The sequence below is a fragment of the Phyllopteryx taeniolatus genome, chromosome 8 (assembly GCF_024500385.1).
Source record: "Phyllopteryx taeniolatus isolate TA_2022b chromosome 8, UOR_Ptae_1.2, whole genome shotgun sequence".
Taxonomy (NCBI): domain Eukaryota; kingdom Metazoa; phylum Chordata; class Actinopteri; order Syngnathiformes; family Syngnathidae; genus Phyllopteryx; species Phyllopteryx taeniolatus.
Window position 1 is genome coordinate 9,485,001 of NC_084509.1, and position 17,005 is coordinate 9,502,005.

The 17,005-nt window shown below is 40.6% G+C and overlaps 2 protein-coding genes across 8 annotated transcripts in view; both read right to left on the reverse strand.

Annotated features, from left to right (window-relative positions):
• Window positions 1-2,530, reverse strand: part of arhgap32a (Rho GTPase activating protein 32a) — a 41,511-nt gene extending 38,981 nt beyond the window's left edge. For both annotated transcript variants that reach the window (XM_061782256.1, XM_061782255.1), the window contains exon 1: window positions 2,099-2,530. The gene's annotated coding sequence lies outside the window, so the exon portion shown is untranslated. The remainder of the gene's footprint in view (window positions 1-2,098) is intronic.
• A 2,439-nt stretch (window positions 2,531-4,969) lies between these two features.
• igsf9ba (immunoglobulin superfamily, member 9Ba) overlaps window positions 4,970-17,005 on the reverse strand; it is a 94,741-nt gene continuing 82,705 nt past the window's right edge. For 5 of the 6 annotated variants that reach the window (XM_061782489.1, XM_061782490.1, XM_061782486.1 and 2 more), the window contains 2 exons: window positions 15,215-15,348; window positions 4,970-14,743 (listed from right to left, as the gene is read on the reverse strand). In XM_061782489.1, coding sequence (XP_061638473.1) covers window positions 14,541-14,743; window positions 15,215-15,348 — 337 coding nt within the window. In that variant the 3' untranslated portion in view covers window positions 4,970-14,540. Of the gene's footprint in view, window positions 14,744-15,214; window positions 15,349-17,005 lie in introns of those variants that run through there. The other variant, XM_061782487.1, reaches the window with a different exon arrangement.

Genomic DNA, 17,005 nt, shown 5'->3' on the forward strand with positions numbered 1-17,005 from the left:
GTTCCCCAACCCTGCTCTACGGAGACTTTCTCGTTACAGCAGGTCCTTGATTTACGACATTTACAAGTTATGAACGCAATGAAGTACTTTGCACATTTGTGTAAGAATACCCCCACCCATTTCCAAACTAAAACACAGACATTCACACTACTCAAGTTTATTTGTATAGCCCTTAATCACAAAAGAGTCTCAAAGGGCTTCACAGGCCCACAGTTGGCAATGATTGACAACATCCCCTAATCTAAACCCCCCCCAATCGGGCAAGGAAAAACTCAAAATCCCATTTGGGGGAAAAATAAACCTCGAGAACAGACCGCAGATGAGGGGGTTCCCCCTTCCAGGATGACCAGGCTGCAATGGATGTCGAATGGGCAACATTTATCACATAGTCTGGTGCTGTACAATGTTCATTATGATGGCATAAGAGTCCATACTCACCAACTAAAACTAAGAGCTAAAACGGCTAATGGGAAAGTAGTGGTGTAAGTAGTAGTAGTAGTTTTAACGGGTTGCGAAGCGACAACATACATACACGCCCTTGCGTTTCTGTTGAATTTGTATTTTTTTATCAAAACATCTGTAAGTCAATTGGACTAAGTCTCTAAGAGACTCTTGACTACTTACGAACATTTGATTTAGGAACATTTGGACATACAAACAGACTGCCATATTAGCTATTTAGTGAGTTAGTCCTCCTGCACCTAATTGATGCCACAGTTTGGTAACGCTTTTAAGCTACCTGATTGGTGTCAAACTCAAGGCCTGGGGGCCAGATGCGGCCCGCCACGTTATTTTGTGTGGCCCGCAAAAGAAAATCATGCTCGTCAACTTCTGTGATTTTTGCTAAAATCTGTACCCAAATTCCAAATTGTTATAATAATAAACAATAATGTTGAGATATTGCATTTTTCTGTTACCAAACCCTTCTTCTACAGTAACTTAAACAATACTTGAACAAACTATTATCTTTGTCTTCTGATTTCAAAAGTAGTTATCCCTCAATTTGTTGTGTAATGGTAATAATATGATTTGGTGATGAAACATTTATATGGTTTCACTGTTCTAACGGCCCTCTGAGGGAAATCATAACTACAATGCGGCCTGAGACAAAAATGAGTTTGACACCCCTGATCTACCTGTTCAGAACATTTGTTTCTGTTTTCACTAAAAAAAAAATATATATATATATATCCATCCATCCATTTTCTGAGCCGCTTCTCCTCACTAGGGTCGCGGGCGTGCTGGAGCCTATCCCAGCTGTCATCGAGCAGGAGGCGGGGTACACCCTGAACTGGTTGCCAGCCAATCGCAGGGCACATACAAACAAACAACCATTCGCACTCACATTCACACCTACGGGCAATTTAGAGTTTTCAATTAACGTGCATGTTTTTGGGATGTGGGAGGAAACCGGAGTGCCCGGAGAAAACCCACGCAGGCACGGGGAGAACATGCAAACTCCACACAGGCGGGAGCAGGGATTGAACCCGGGTCCTCAGAACTGTGAGGCTGACGCTCTAACCAGTCGTCCACTGTGCTGCCATATATATATATATATATATATATATATATATATATATATTGTTTTTTTTTTATGTGAAAGCGGGCATGTTCCAGGGCCGAACCGAACCGAATCCAAGCATTTTTTTCACCAAAATAACGACTTAAGCACAATTCCTGATACAATCAGCCAACTTGTTCGTAAGAATAGGTTGCATCTGTACTGGAAAGCACCGCAGTGCCTGTTACAATGATCATGCATAATGTTGTAGAATCCTTCGCATACACACACATATGCAGTGACACGAACCGCAAAGCAAAACAAAACAAAAACACATTTCAAGTGATGTGCTGCATTATATTGCTTTAGGTGTCGACTGGTCGTTAGCAGTTAACTGTGTTAAGTTCTCTCCAGGTGGACTCTGACCTGCAGCAGCACCCACGCAACAGCTGTGTGGCCTCCCCACCCACCACCACCACTCACCTTGCTGCAGCTTGTGCATTACAGCGGCGTGTGTCTCGACTCTCTACAGTACACTGTATGTGTGTTCCATGATGTCATGGCGAAGGATGGGGACGGCTCCGAGCGTCCTCCTACCTGCTGCGGCCGGGAGTCCTCCGTTGATCTAAGCCGCCGAAGGGAGCAGCTCCTCGGCATCCGCCAGCATGATGTCGGCATGGCACTGCATCGACACCCGGCTTACACACGATACACAGACCGCTGAGGTTGACGTCCAAAGTTGTAATGAATACAACGATCAAACGAAAACCAAACGCAGAGGTGCTGCTTGCTACCTGACTGCTGCGGCTCCTCGCTTCCTCTCACTGTGTCTGACTGCACTCGAGCTCGGGAGCGCGCACCACAGCGCCTCCGTGCCCGCGCCTCGGATGGACGGCGTCCGCGCGGGTGGTGTTTCCCACGCCGAGCTTCTGCCAAGTGAGGCGAAGTAGAAGAAGGCGTGGGATAGTGCGTGGGGGGGCCCCCTGTTTCGTAATGGGCCACACAGCCGAGGAGCCCCCCACACTCCATCTGCCACGAGCGCGCACTCTTATATAAACCGTGTATGTAGGTGGGAGGTAGCACTTCACTCACTCACTGTCCGTAATATTCTATGTAGTTAACAGTTTTCGATAACGTGCTGGAATAATATTTAAAAAAATAAAATAAAATCACAAAGAAGTTTTTTTTTTTTTTTTTTTTTAAACCTAAGGTCTATTAATCCACTATATGCGGAACGTCACGTGACGTGACCAAACCTGGAAAACAAGTTAGTGGACTTCTTGTGTATGCTGCGCTAATGAGCATGACTATGGGTTGAGGACATGTTTGAAGCCGAACTTCTTTATGGCTGTTGTCTTCAGTGGCGGTTCTGGGGGGCCGGAGGGGTCAGTGCCCCCTAACACTGTGCTTGGACACCCCTAGGTTTGGGTCAAGTCTCACCGGGTCGTCGGGTAAGGTTTGAACTCGCTTATATTTTTATTTGATTATACAGTGCATTTCCAAAAATACAACATCAAACCGGTAACGTTTCGTGTTTGGAAATACTGGGGCGTTTCTTTGGGCAGAGATGCGAGGCTACATTCAAATGTTGCTTGCAGTTTGAAAACTGCGTACTACACATTTAAATATTTATTTGAATGCGTTCCCTATCATATTGTCCTATCTGTATTGATTGGTTTTTTTTAGGTTTTACTGAGAAAAGACATGTTTATGTTGCTGATTTAAAAAAAAAAAAAAAAAAACTACAACAACGTGGTTCAAATGTTTGTCATTGGATGGCAACACATTTTATACAGTAATACAATACTATGCAGGTGGGAATTCATCAGTATGTTTTTAGTTTTTTAATGGTACCTGAGTTTCTTTCCCTAATCACATATTTTTTTTAAACATCACTGGAACAATGTTAAGAAGAGCGGGTATGCACTTTGAGAAGAAAGACAGAATGTCCCTAAATGCTTTTTAATATTTATCTAGTGGATTAACAGGTGGTTACCCCAGGTGTATGCAAATGCTTTTTCGTTTTTCTTTTCCCAGAATGCCCTTGGGCTGGAAAACTGGAGCAAAAGCTCAAAGGTCATTCATTCTCTTTCAACTTATTTGTTTTTCTTGCTCCGCCTAAGTCGCCTTGCAATTGTATTTCTTAAAAAAAAAAGATTAAACATTAACTACAAATGTTGCAATAGTTTTTGGCAGCTAGGCAGTCCATTTAAGATGCTTGAATTAATAACTTGCTCTTAATGTGAATAAATGTGTGTTGCTTTGACTTAGTCATGTGGCTAAAAATGCACAACATTTACACCCTGTGTCCACCATGTGAACTACACTTTCTTATATGGACAAAAGTATTGAGACACGCCTCTTTATCAATTAATTAATCAATCAAAGGTTGGACGAGACACCTTAGTTGCTCCTTCTTAATCATAGCGAGGCATTTTGGACAATTGCATGCTTCCAATTTTGTGGTGACTGTATTGGTGAGGCTTTTAGTTTCCTTGTGCACAAAAGCAAAATCCATAAAAGCATGCTCAGAAGAAGGAAGAAGCCCTCAAAAATACCTTTTGGCTGAACCAGAAGAGAGATGGACTGTTGTGCCTGTCATGTTGAGACTCAAAATGTTTGCACATGTTAAAATAACTTCTGCTTTAAATAACTGTCAAGCCTGTGGCCCACTGACATGACCAAATGTTTGCACCCGTCGATCTTCGGACTTAAACCCTATGGAGGATGCATTTTACCTGTTTAAGCGGAAGCTGAAGGGTGTCGTCCCCAATATGTATAAACAACAACTGAAAGAGAATCTTGGGGAAAAAAATCATCATGCATACTCAGGAGCGTCAAACTAATGCTTTTATCGCTAGCCACATAATAGAGATGGTTTCCTCAGAGGGAGGTTATGACGGTAAAAACGATAAAAATCATATTATTGTGTATACAAATATGCCCCTGCCCCTTCATTGAATTGGAAATCACAAGTTATAGAAAATATTGACAATCAAATATAAACAAGTATTGTTCAATTTATGTCAAAAAAAGATTTGGTGGGAACAAAATGCTTGTAATAGTAAAAAAAAAAAAAGCAATTATGTTCATATTTTCTGCAAGAATGAAATCAATTTAGCAAGACACATTCGATTTACATTAATGAAGTGCAAAAATGTGGCAGGCAGAATCTGGCCCGAGAGTTGCGTTTGACACGTGATGCAATTATCTCCCAAGTGATGTATTTGATCCTGAAGTAAACACTTTTCGAAAGGATAAAAGCTGTCATATTAATTTCTGGATGTCAAACCCAAATGGTTTCGGTCTTAAGCAAATATGAAGAATTTGGCCTCAGTTTTCCAATATTTTTGGACGGGACTCTTTTTTTTTTATTATTATAACATATATGCTCCGATCTACACCAGTAGTGAACAAATGAACAAGTGAAACAATGTACAGCTTTATATAAAGAAAGTACAACAGGAAGACCTCTTTTGTCTTTTTTATTATATCAAAATACAAAAATTTGCAAGAAAAATTCCTTATGGGACTAAGCGTTGGACGTGATATGGTGACATGAATGCGTTCATATTCTCGCAGGCGCACTGCATGTGGCGAGGAAGAGCTGAGATGATGCGCTCAAGCCGCCGTAACCACCGCCTGTGGCGCTTTTTCTCCCCTTAAAAAGGCCAGTGTTTAAACCTGGCCAGTGTGATTTTATTTTTTTTACATTGTAGCTTGTGTCTGTTTCCTTCACACACACCCACACACACACACAAAAGAAAATTACTTTACAGATGCCACTTGACAGCGGTGAGAAAAGTAATACAAACATCATACATAAGGCTTTGGTACAGCACCATACAGTATGAGTTAATTGCTCACAATGTGTCCATGTTAAACCTGATGACAGGACGGAATAACAAAAGAGTAAATGAACTAGTTTGTTGCACTGAGATATTTACAAATGTGAATTTTGCACCCAAACACAGAATGTAAACATGTGATGTACAGCACAGAGTCGAGTGGATGGATGGATGGAGAATGGAAAAAATACACTTTGTTTCCTTTGAAGCACTACGTGGCTTGCTTGCTTGATTATGAGCAATTTACGCTAAAACAGTTAACAATGTAGTGCTTTTTGTATTGTAGCCTACAATAATAATAATAATAATAATAATAATAATAATAATACATTCTAGTTCCTCAGTGCAGGTACACATGAAAAAACAGAGAATATAGAAAATATTACATATTACTCTAGGTTTCTGTCCATTAACAACCAGCTCAGATGTCTGTGAATGACTGTTAAATGTTTGTATTGACTCTACATGCAAGATTAATACAATAAAAAGAATTGTTAAAGTATCACCCCGACAGGAGCTCGTGAAGCAGAAATGCTGTGACCAAAAACAAAAAAACGGAGCTAACAGTACGTCCAAAGCAGCCCTCTTTAACACTGTACGTTTTTGTTTTTTTGTTTTTTTTTGTTTTTTGAGAAAACAAGGGGGAAAAAAATTATCACGGAAGACAACACCCGTTCCTAAAAGTAGGGGATGTGTGAGCTTTCCAAGGAAAAATGTGGCTAAACTGTCCAGCACTCCAAGGAATACTCGACCTTTTGCACCATGACGTCACACCACTGTAACTCCTGGAGTTACCTTTACTTCAGGCTGATGATGAAAGGAAACGTATGACCAAGGAGAGGGGACGCATCACCTCTGTTGGGGTGGCGAAGAGGATGCGTGGCTTAAAAAGTTTGGAAAGGCTTACCACAGTCTTGCAAAACTGTTTCCCATTATAATTTTGGTCCCAAAACGGCGGTACATAATGCTAGTCTATTGTAATTGCTATTTTTAGGGATGTTCAATACCACTTTTTTTTTTTTTATTATTCACTCTTGAGTACTCACCGATACCGAGTACAGATACCACTAGTAGTTTTGATACATACAATTTCAATTAAAACAATGACAGATAATTGTGAACCAAGAACTCTTTCTTTCTGACGCACATAATGATTCGCCGAAGAAGAAAGCTTGGCAAAAGCTGCAGTTGCGAAAGTGAGGAAGTGGTGTGACGTCAGTGTGAAAACGTTCCATGTGGTGGTGGAGGTGTGGTGAGAGACGCCCCTGCAGAGGTGTGCTTGAGACAAAAAAACAGAGCTGCAAAATCGAGATGGTGGACCTACGGGTGATTCCACTCATTTAGGCGGAGTTCACACTCTGAATATCAGCAGTACTTGTTTTGAGAGGGTACCTTGGAAGCACAGACAGACAGACACACACACACACCCACACACATGCTATAGAAGCAGGTAATCACATGGTCATTTGAAGGTCACAAAACTAATTGTTATTTTCCAAGCTTACCTTAGAGTACACAACTATTTTTTCCAGTATGGTCTATCACCACCATTGTAGTCAACAGGGTCATGATAAGAGAGACGGCCCTAGTTTTAGCTGGGCTATCCCCTGCCCCACCACCCAAAAAAATAAATAAAATAAAATAAAAATAAAAAAATAAAAATAAAAAAATCAATAAAGAGGTTGTATTTTCTACTCTACAGCACCACAGTTTTGAACGTAGCACCAAGTCATAATGCTGAGAAGCCGCTAACACGCTCGTAAATGCTACGTAATGCACAACGCTTCAGCCCGGGAGCTAACATTTGTTTGGTAGCTTTAAATGGCTGGTCGGGTCTTAGAAGTCCCTTTTTAATGCTGTATCTATAAATGGAGACGACCTGGTGATTTCTCGGCTTCGGAGGTAGTATCGGAGCCGTAACACAGGTGGCACCCCATCTGCGTGTAAGGGTTTTCCAGGAGCACTTTGTTCTCTCGCCTTGTTGTGTCGGAAGCTATGGCGTTGTCTGACAAGTTTTTTTTTTTTTTTTTTTTTTACACAAACAATATCCTGATCTACTGTCACGTAGAGCTGGGTGAATTTGAATGTATTTATTTATCAGGACGATTAAAATAAAATCTTTGTTCATCTATCTATGCCAGCGACGTACAGTGACAGGCAGAACAATTAAATGTACTTCCACTAGATAGCAGACGGTACAATTACCATAATTTCTCGTGTATAAGACGCTGTCGAGTATAATACGCACCCCCAAGTAAAATACGTCGAATGGATTTGCTGGTATACATGCTCAAAACATCCAATATTATCCATATTTGATTAGGTTTTTCAAAGAAATGTTCTGCTCTGTGTGCATGCGCTGACGTTTATGTCACTTCCTCACCATGCATTTCCACTCGAATTCTCACATTAGCAAAAAACGAAGACAGTGATCGACTCAAATCAATGCTCACTGATGCGGTAAGTACAAAATTTGAATAATACTGTTGAAAAGAGTACAGTTTTACCGGGTAGGAGCTTTTCTTTGCATTTCCTCCATAATTTTTCATTAACTTTATATAGAACTACTGAGCTACATCAAGGTTCCCTCCTGACAGCAAAAGTGATCACTTTCTTCTTAAAAGCAACAGAGCAACTCATCCGTTTCCTTGACATTTTTTAACTTGGGAGATGTGCTCCGTGAAGTGGCGGTACAAGAAATAAATCTGCTGTCTAGTAGAGATGGTAAAATCCCATGCCATCAACGGACAGACGCTGTGGCAAAACAACGGCGCCAACAAAAACGTCATGATTCTTGGGTAAGCAATGAAAATTTACCATATTACATGTTTGTAACATTAGATATTATATATCATACTGGAATGAAAGTACACCTTTTTCACAACCCCTAGGTACTGATATACGTTTATACAATGTTATTTTTTTCCATTTTCCTTTTCCCTCTATCGACTTTAGAAGATACTTTTTTTTTAATGAAAAAAATGCGTATTATACATGAGAAATAACGGTAACGTGTGTATCCCCCAGTAGCCTTTTTCTACAACAGAACAATAGCTTCAGTCCCAAATTTAACACTGAGTATATTTGTGAGTAAACTGAGGCGGCATCATCATTACTTCAGTAACAGTATATGCTGTACTTGTGACATTTTTGTTTGGCCGTGTGCTGTGAGATTTTTCTAATGAAAAATATGTGCCATAGCTCAATAAAGGTTGGGGGAAATACCGGAAATACTGCTAAGAAACAGACACCATGAGCGGAATCTTTTTGACATTGTTTTGTGTATGACAAGAGATCCGGTGGAAGGAAATCATGTTGTCACTCGCATTGATATTTTACCCAAGCCCATTTATACGTTGCAAAAGCAGTGATCTATCGACATCTTAGAAACAATTGACACTTTCAGCTTTTGTCACAAATGTTTTGCCACGGTCACCTTGCCTCACATGCACATTTCTACTTGAGAAAAGACCACGAGAGAGCAGTACTCTTACATAAGCACCAGCCAAGTCATGCAGTTTGATGGCTTATTTTATGCCATTAAATTGTCGAAAATTAAAAATCAGAATTTATTAAGTAACGTTTACATGCATATTTTGAGAGGAAGCACTTATTTTGTTATTACAGTATCTGTAAAGAAAAAAATATTTCTACAAACCCCAATTCCAATGAAGTCTGGACGTTGTGTAAAAGGTAAAGAAAAAAAAAAAGGTACAGTAAAACAGAATGCAATAATTTGTAAATAGTTTTCAACCTATAGTCAACTGAATACACTACAAAGACAACATATTTAATGTTCAAACTGATAAACTTTTTTTTGGTGCAAATATTCATCCATCCATCCATTTTCTGTACCGCTTATCCTCAAAAGGGTCGGGGGCGTGCTGGAGCCTATCCCAGCTATCTTCGGCGAGAGGCAGGGGTACACCCTGAACTGGCCGCCAGCCAATCGCAGGGCATGCAAATATTCACAAATTTTTAATTTGATGCCTGCAACATGTTCCAAAAAGCTGGGAGAGGGGCATGTTTACCACTGTGTTACATCACCATTTCTTTTAACAACACGATAAGCGTTTGGGAACTGAGGACACTAATTGTTGAAGCTTTTTTGATGGAATTCTTTCTCATTCTTGATTGATGTAAATTTCAGTTGCTCAATAGTCCGGGGTCTCCATTGTCATATTTGCACTTAACGCGCCACATATTTTCAATGGGAGAGAGGCCGGGACTGCTGGCAGGCCAGTCAAGTACTCTCACTCTTTTACTACCATGCCATGCTGTTGTAACACATCCAGAATGTGGCTTGGCATTATCTTGCAGGGATATAAGTAGGGACGTCACTGAAGAAGGCGTTGCTTGGATGGCAGCATTTGTTGATCCAAAACCTGTACAGTATGTAACTTTCAGGAATAATGGTGCCTTAAGAGATGCGCAAGTTACCCATGCCATGGGCACTAACACAACCCCATTCCATCACAGATGCTGGCTTTTGAACTTTGCGCTGAAAACAATCCGGATGGTCCTTTTCCTGTTTGGCACGTAGGACTCGACCTCCATGATTTCCAAAAACAATTTGAAATGTAGATTCCTCAGACCACAGCACACTTTTCCACTTTGCGTCAGTCCATCTCAGATGAGCACGGGTCCAGAGAAGCCGGCCGTGTTTCTGTGTGTTATTAATTTATGGGTTTCACTTTGCATGGTAGAGTTTTAACTTGCATTTGTTGATGTAGCGACAAACTGTGGTAATGATGCTGAGGGATCAAAGGTCACGGGCATTCAATGTTAGTTTTTGGCCTTCCCAGTTACGTGCAGAGTTTTCTCTAGGTTCTCTGAATCTTTTGACGATATCATGGAACAGAGATGATGAAATTCGTAAAGTGCTTGCAATTGTACGTTGAGAAACATTCTTAAACTGTTGGACTATTTGCTCACGCAGAGTGGTGAACCTCTCCCTATTCTTGATTGTTAACAACTGAGCCTTTCAGGGATGCTCCTTCTATACCCAATCATGACACTCACCTGTTTCCAATTAACCTGTGGAATGATCCTAACAGGTGTTTTTGAGCCCAGTCTTTTGATGTCCCTGTTCTAGCTTTTTGAGAATGTGTTGCAGGGATCAAATTCAAAATGAGAGAATATTTGCAAAAAACAACAACGTTAATCAGTTTGAACATTAAACATCTTGTCTTTGAATATAGGTTGAAAGCGATTTGGAAAACATTGTATTCTGTTTTTATTTACGCTTTACACAATGTCCCAACTTCATGGGAATTGAGGTTTGTATTATTTCTGTGGAAGTTGATGCAAGTTAATGCTGGGGAAAAAAATAATTGCTGGGGGGAAAAAAATAATTGCTGGGGGGAAAAAAACGTTCAAAAGCTTGTTTCGTATCAGGAGAAATGAAGCAAGGGAAAAAAACCATTAAGCATTAAAATCGGAAATCAGGTTTTTGGGCAATTTGGGGGGGAGATGTTATTTTAAGGCCATATTAACTAGCCCTACTGTCACGCCTCTGATGCAGGAATTTTGCAGGGTGTCTGCATGAAAGAGGCTATAGAAGTCTGCGTCTAAAGCTTAAAATTTTCACAGGATAAAATATACAAGCAGAAGCGATACATCATACGCTGCTAACATTATTAGGTTCACTCCTCTGGGGGTAAAACCATGTGCGCTAAAAGCATGACAAACGAGGCACCTTAAAATGTTTCCACTTAAAGCCGTACTATAAGCAAATACTTTTGTGTAATATATAGATATATAATCTAATTTCTCTCTACGTCTCCCGTCATTTTTGTACATCCTCATTACAAGAAGTTATTTCCGTAAAACGCGGTTTCTCTCTACAAATACGATACATGTACAGTACATAACAAATATAGATCTTTTTTTTTGTTCTTCTTAAATCACTGTCTCTTGTACCGATTTGTGTGGACACTCACTTTCAGGCAGCCATCAACTTTTGACTTCTAATCTGTATCAAATTCCTTGTCATATTTGCATGATTGAATAAGCTTTTAAAACAAAACAGATCTTGTAAAGGGGCCTGGCCTAACAGTACTGAACAATTTGGCCTAGGTGCAGGTCGCACCTAAAAAAAACGTCAGCAATCATTCAATGCACTGCGACATTGGGACATTCATTTCCTGTACAGCGGAAAACATACATTCATTATCGGCTAGTGTCAGAAATCAACAAACATACAGAAGCTAGAAAGTAATATACACTTGTTAAACAGTCGCTGTGTTGGTTGTGGTTCAGTACAGTGGACCCTCGGGATTCAGACGAATGTCAAATTCGTTGATTTTTTTTTTTTTTTTTTTTTACATTTTCTTTGGCCTTTTTGTGGCTATCCGTAAACCAAAGAGACAAATGTCAATAGTCATAATAGAACTAAGAATGAAAAAAAGCACCAAAGGCGGTACTCAGCAAATATACTGGTAACGATACATGTATTCGTATTCTGCCTTTTTGGTATCGTTGTACCAAGTTCCCACATGGATCATATTAGGTAAGGGAAAAGAAGTGTAACTTTCTACTTTTGAACAAATACAGTGCGACTTAGCCACTGGATAGCGGCCGTCGTGGCTAATGATATGCAATACAAAAAAATTGTTCAATCATTTATAATTGCATCACATCAAAGTGAATATCAATGCAGCATGGGGGGGATGGGGGGGGGGGGGAATCACGGTATAAATGTAAATCCTAGAGGCATTTAAACAGATCAAGCCAGATTGTCACTGTTACTGTCACACTTGTGTGCATTATTAATTTCCTAAAAAAGAAGACAAAATTGATGTTGCACTTTCCTAAAAAGAAAATATTTAGCTCCTATACATTTTCCAATATTTACTCTTATTGTATTGTATAGATTTTTAAAATATTTTTCTCTCTAAGAATTTACTGCTAGCAGTTTGTTTTTCCTTGATTGGATTTGTTCCTATTTATGCAAAATATTTGCATAATTTTACATTTTGTTCCCTTTCTGTACCCAATGTGAAACGAACCGTGACCTAAAAACCAAGGTACGAGACTGAAATTTTTGTCGTACCATTACACAGGTAATAATGATTCATTTAACTTAAATGTGACTTAAAATATTAGACAATTTATGATAGTGAACAGTTCAACCCCGAGAAAGGATTTAAGCGATGCTTCAAAATCTGAATGCAATGGTTGTTCAATTTGTAATTCAATTTTGGGGAAAACATAAAGTTGACATTAAGTTGCATAAAAACTTCATTGTCATTGTCATATCATAGATCACCATCTTAGCCAAAATTGAGTGAGCATAATGAAGATTGTGAGGCTGAAGAGACAGTGAACTTCAGGCAATGGAGTTCACTGCTAACATTAGCTGCTAGCGAACCACCATCCAGCTCGCTTCTATTATTACAACTGTATTTACAGGGGCACAGTGTTCTGTAAATTGACTGTCTGTTGTACTAGAGCGGCTCCAACTACCGGAGACAAATTCCTTGTGTGTTTTGGACATACTTGGCAAATAAAGATGATTCTGATAAACATGGATGCACACAAGCTTGTGGAGTGACCACAGTTCAGCGTCCACTGGAATGCTGCTCGTCATTTAAGACGCCATCCCTACGTCACTAAGATCTAGTGAAGTCTTGAATGTGTGTGAATAATAACGTCACGTCTATGAGCTCAGATAATTACAGTTAAGACTTGTTATTTGGGGGATATTTGCAATAAGCCGTTTATTTGTTCAAGTTTACGACGCAGCCGGTGAGAATTTGAGGCACGGCTTCTGTCAGAGTGGCTCGGTAGGTGCTGCTGTTTTGGCTCGCAAATGACAAAGCTTGTCTGTGCGTGAACAATAGCGTCCATGCATTAAGATAATTACGGTTATTACACTTTTATTTCCTGGTAGCATATTTGGGTTGTGGTGTTTTTTTATTCAAGTTGATGACTTTTTTATTCAAGTGAGTATTTGAGGCATGGCTTCTATTAGAAAAAGTGCCACTATTTGTGGGAATTAAGGTAGTGAAAAGATTGATGTGGAGGTTGGAGTTGTCCACTGTCACTTCAATCATTTCTTACGGGGAAAATAATAATAATAAACTGAAGTTTCAACTGCGTTCGACTCCTGAGGGTCCGCTGTATCGTATTCATTGCTTTTAGCACTTTCCAGCTTTATGAGGCATCCTATGCTTGCTAAGTTCCTATTTAACATGCAGCACCTTTATTCCCTCTGCATGAACTTTTATTTATTGGTTTATTTATTTGCCTTTTTTTCCCTTTTGACAGGCCTGTGCGTTTCATATCGACTCGGAAGCTGAAACTATAAAAAGCCAACAAACAAAACAGGAGTCATGCTTCTCTGGCAAAACAGAAGAACAGTAGTTTTAGCACCCTCTCCAATGACAATAATGTGGGAAGGCGACGGAAAAGGCAAGTTTAAGCTAGAAAAAAGACAAGCGCAAAGGCAAAAAAAGGCACCTCCAGATGTGCCACGCATCACAAGTGAACTTCACCCTACGCAACATTTTACGATTGAACACCCTGTTCGTCTAAGAACCACCCACCGCCAGGCGAGTCCGACATCTTAACATCAACACATTAAGACACAGTCTCAGTGGATAGTACCGCTAAATGAACACAAGCTAATAACGATAACCAAACGTTAGCTAACGTGTCAGAAAAAAAAAAACCGAGCTCATCGCATGATCCAAACCTTAGTCTTTTTTTCTCCATATGTAAAAAGGTCAAGTACGTACAGTATACCACAAGAATTACAGAAACTCTGCGTTTACTCTGAGGTATATTTGGTGGTAAGAACCCTGTGTTTATATACTGACACTATTTGTATTGTAGGAAAAGTCGGTGAGTGGACACACCTGGCATAACAGTACACTGTATCACTGGAAAAACATATGGACCCCTGCCCGCCCCCTCCCGCGTGAGTGAAAAAATGTCTTTATTACTGTAGAACAGAACTTCACTCCCTTGTTTTAACTATTTATATACATTATATATCTTTTCAAGTGAGATGGAGGGAAGCCAAACTGATTGTTCATGTACTTACGTCGATGCCTCCATTAAACCCCCATCAGCTCTAGAGATGATAGGAAAGCTATCAGCTGGATACTAAGATCAGGGTGTGGTAGGGGTAGAGCACGACAGGCTGAGGTGGCCTTAAGTCGAGTTCAATGGCTTGACCCCTTGGGTCAGCGGAGGGTCCCGTAATTGGGGCCCTCCAAGTCAGCGCCGGTGAGGATGCCTGTCTGGTCGTCCTCGGAGCGCCTGCGATGCAGCAAGGAGGTCAAATAGAGATAGGGGTTGTTCTTGGTCTGCCTTTTCCTCATTCTGCTGAGCACCTCGTCCTGGTGGGGTGTCTGACATGGCTGCTGGGTCTGAGAGGGGGCCACACCTAAGGGAGAGAAGATGCACCGGACAAAGCTATTTGAGCCTGGTTGAGGAGTGCTGGGGTACGGAAAATGCCGCTTATCCTCACTAACACTAACCGGCAAGCACGGGGAGAACATGCAATCACCACACAGAAAGGCCAGAGGCCAGATTCGAACCCAGAACCTATTGACTCTAAGGCCGACATGCTAACCTAAGTCTACCATACGACCTGCATTATACTTCACTCAGAAATATTAAATTCTCAGCAACTGCCAGCTGAATTTAAAAAATGCGTACAATTCTCCAGTCTTCCAAAAATATTTATTGTTGATTTCTCGTCTCCGTGTCAGTCCTGTGATTGACAGGCATTCAGGTCAGGAGGCACTCTGTCCACAAGTCAGCTGGGATAGACTCCAACTTCCCCTCCGTGACTCTAAACATGACGATTAATTTAAAAAAAACGTGTGAATGGATAATAGGAATCAAAACGTACCGGTTCTCCTCGCGGAGGTCGCGTTGTTATTGTTGTTGGTAGCCACTCCCTTGGCTTTAGTGATACAGTGGTGCAGCAGTGCTGGTAGACTTTCAGACCCAACAGCAGCATCACCAGCCCCACCTAGAGGGTCCCTGATGAGAGCACATAGAAAAAGAGAGACAGAGAGAGAGAGGCACAGCACACGGCGTCCCTGCATTAATCCAACATTCCATCCCACAGTAGAGTGAAAACATAGAACAATGGCAGCACACCGGTCACACGTCTACTGAGAGGTCAGATAACTCCACATACTATATTAGCACTTATGGATGATCAGTGTTATACACAATGAGGGAGAAAAAGAGAAGACAGAGAGAAACAGTCAACATAAACTTGAAGCAGTCATTACATGAAGGACCCAATTCCGACAGTCACTTGCTGTATTTAAATCAGTATATGTTTGTTGCTGATAAAAAGCTTCTAATTACTGTTTGGTTTCTGTTCATGAAATCAGTAGCAATTAATTTGCAATGGCTCTTTATATAGCGACTGCTTCAACAAAGGCAAAATTGATCACTTTTCTCATTAACAAAGAAATGATGAATACGTCTAATAAGGATGGACTAGGGGAAAAAAAAGGATGCAAATTAGCCCAAATATTTTTTATTTCATGAGTGACACACTTATAATTGATCCTTAAAAACTGACAAAATCATTGGAATTGTATTTATTAAAAGATTTGAAATGGAAAAAAGAACTGTCTAGTCTAGTGCAATCATGACATAGGGGCCAGCATCTTGCTGGCGTGCAATGCATTGTGGGAATGCATTGATGGCTGAATTGCTTGCAAGTTGGTGTTAAAATACATTAGACTGTGCGTCTGTCTCTGGTCTATCTTCCCGGGTCAGCATTATTCTGCTTAACACTGGCATGGAAAACACAGTCCGACGCAAACAATTACACATATGATTTAATGTTTTTATTGGACACACCATGTAAACATTCATAGTGCAAGGTGGAAAAAGTATGTAAATCCCTAGGCTAATGACTTGCACCAAAGAGTTCTGAAAGACCAACAATGATGTTGGTAATTTCGTGGAACAGCGCACACAAGCACAATTAAAAGAGGGACATCTGTGCTGTCGGGGACGTGATCACAGCCGACTTCAGTCCTATCTAATCAAAGCGGCTCCTTTCATTCTCTTTAAATGAGGTGACAGTCTTTGACAATGGCAGAAGAAGAAACCGATTTGCTCGAGTCCTGGAGGTCGAAGCGCGCCAAGTACGTTTATATGGAACTACAAGCAGACCTCCGTGGGCGGATGATGTTAAGGAGATTACAAATATCTGCGCCATGAAGTGGGCACTTGGAGACCATCTGCCACCCCCGATCATTATTGCTGCTGAAAGAGGCGCAACGGGTTATTAAAGCCAAAGGTTCACATAGAGTACTTTTTCCACCCTGCACTGTGACGTTGTCATGTTGTACTCAGTAAAAGCATGGAAACATATAATCGTGTGGTATTTGTTTAAGCAAACTGTGTTTGTCTATTGTGACTCAGATGAAGATCAGATCATATTTTATGAACAATTTATGCAGAAATCCAGGTAATTCCAAAGGGTTTACATACCTTTTCTCTCAACTGTATGTGGCCTGCAATTGGCTGGCCACGAGGGCAGGGTGTAACCCACCTACAGCCCAAAGTCAGCTGTAATCAGCATCTTTAATTGTAATAATACATGTCACAGGACCAGAATGAATTGCAAACCAGCAAAATGGCCGCCCCCATGTTCTGAAAAACCCATCCT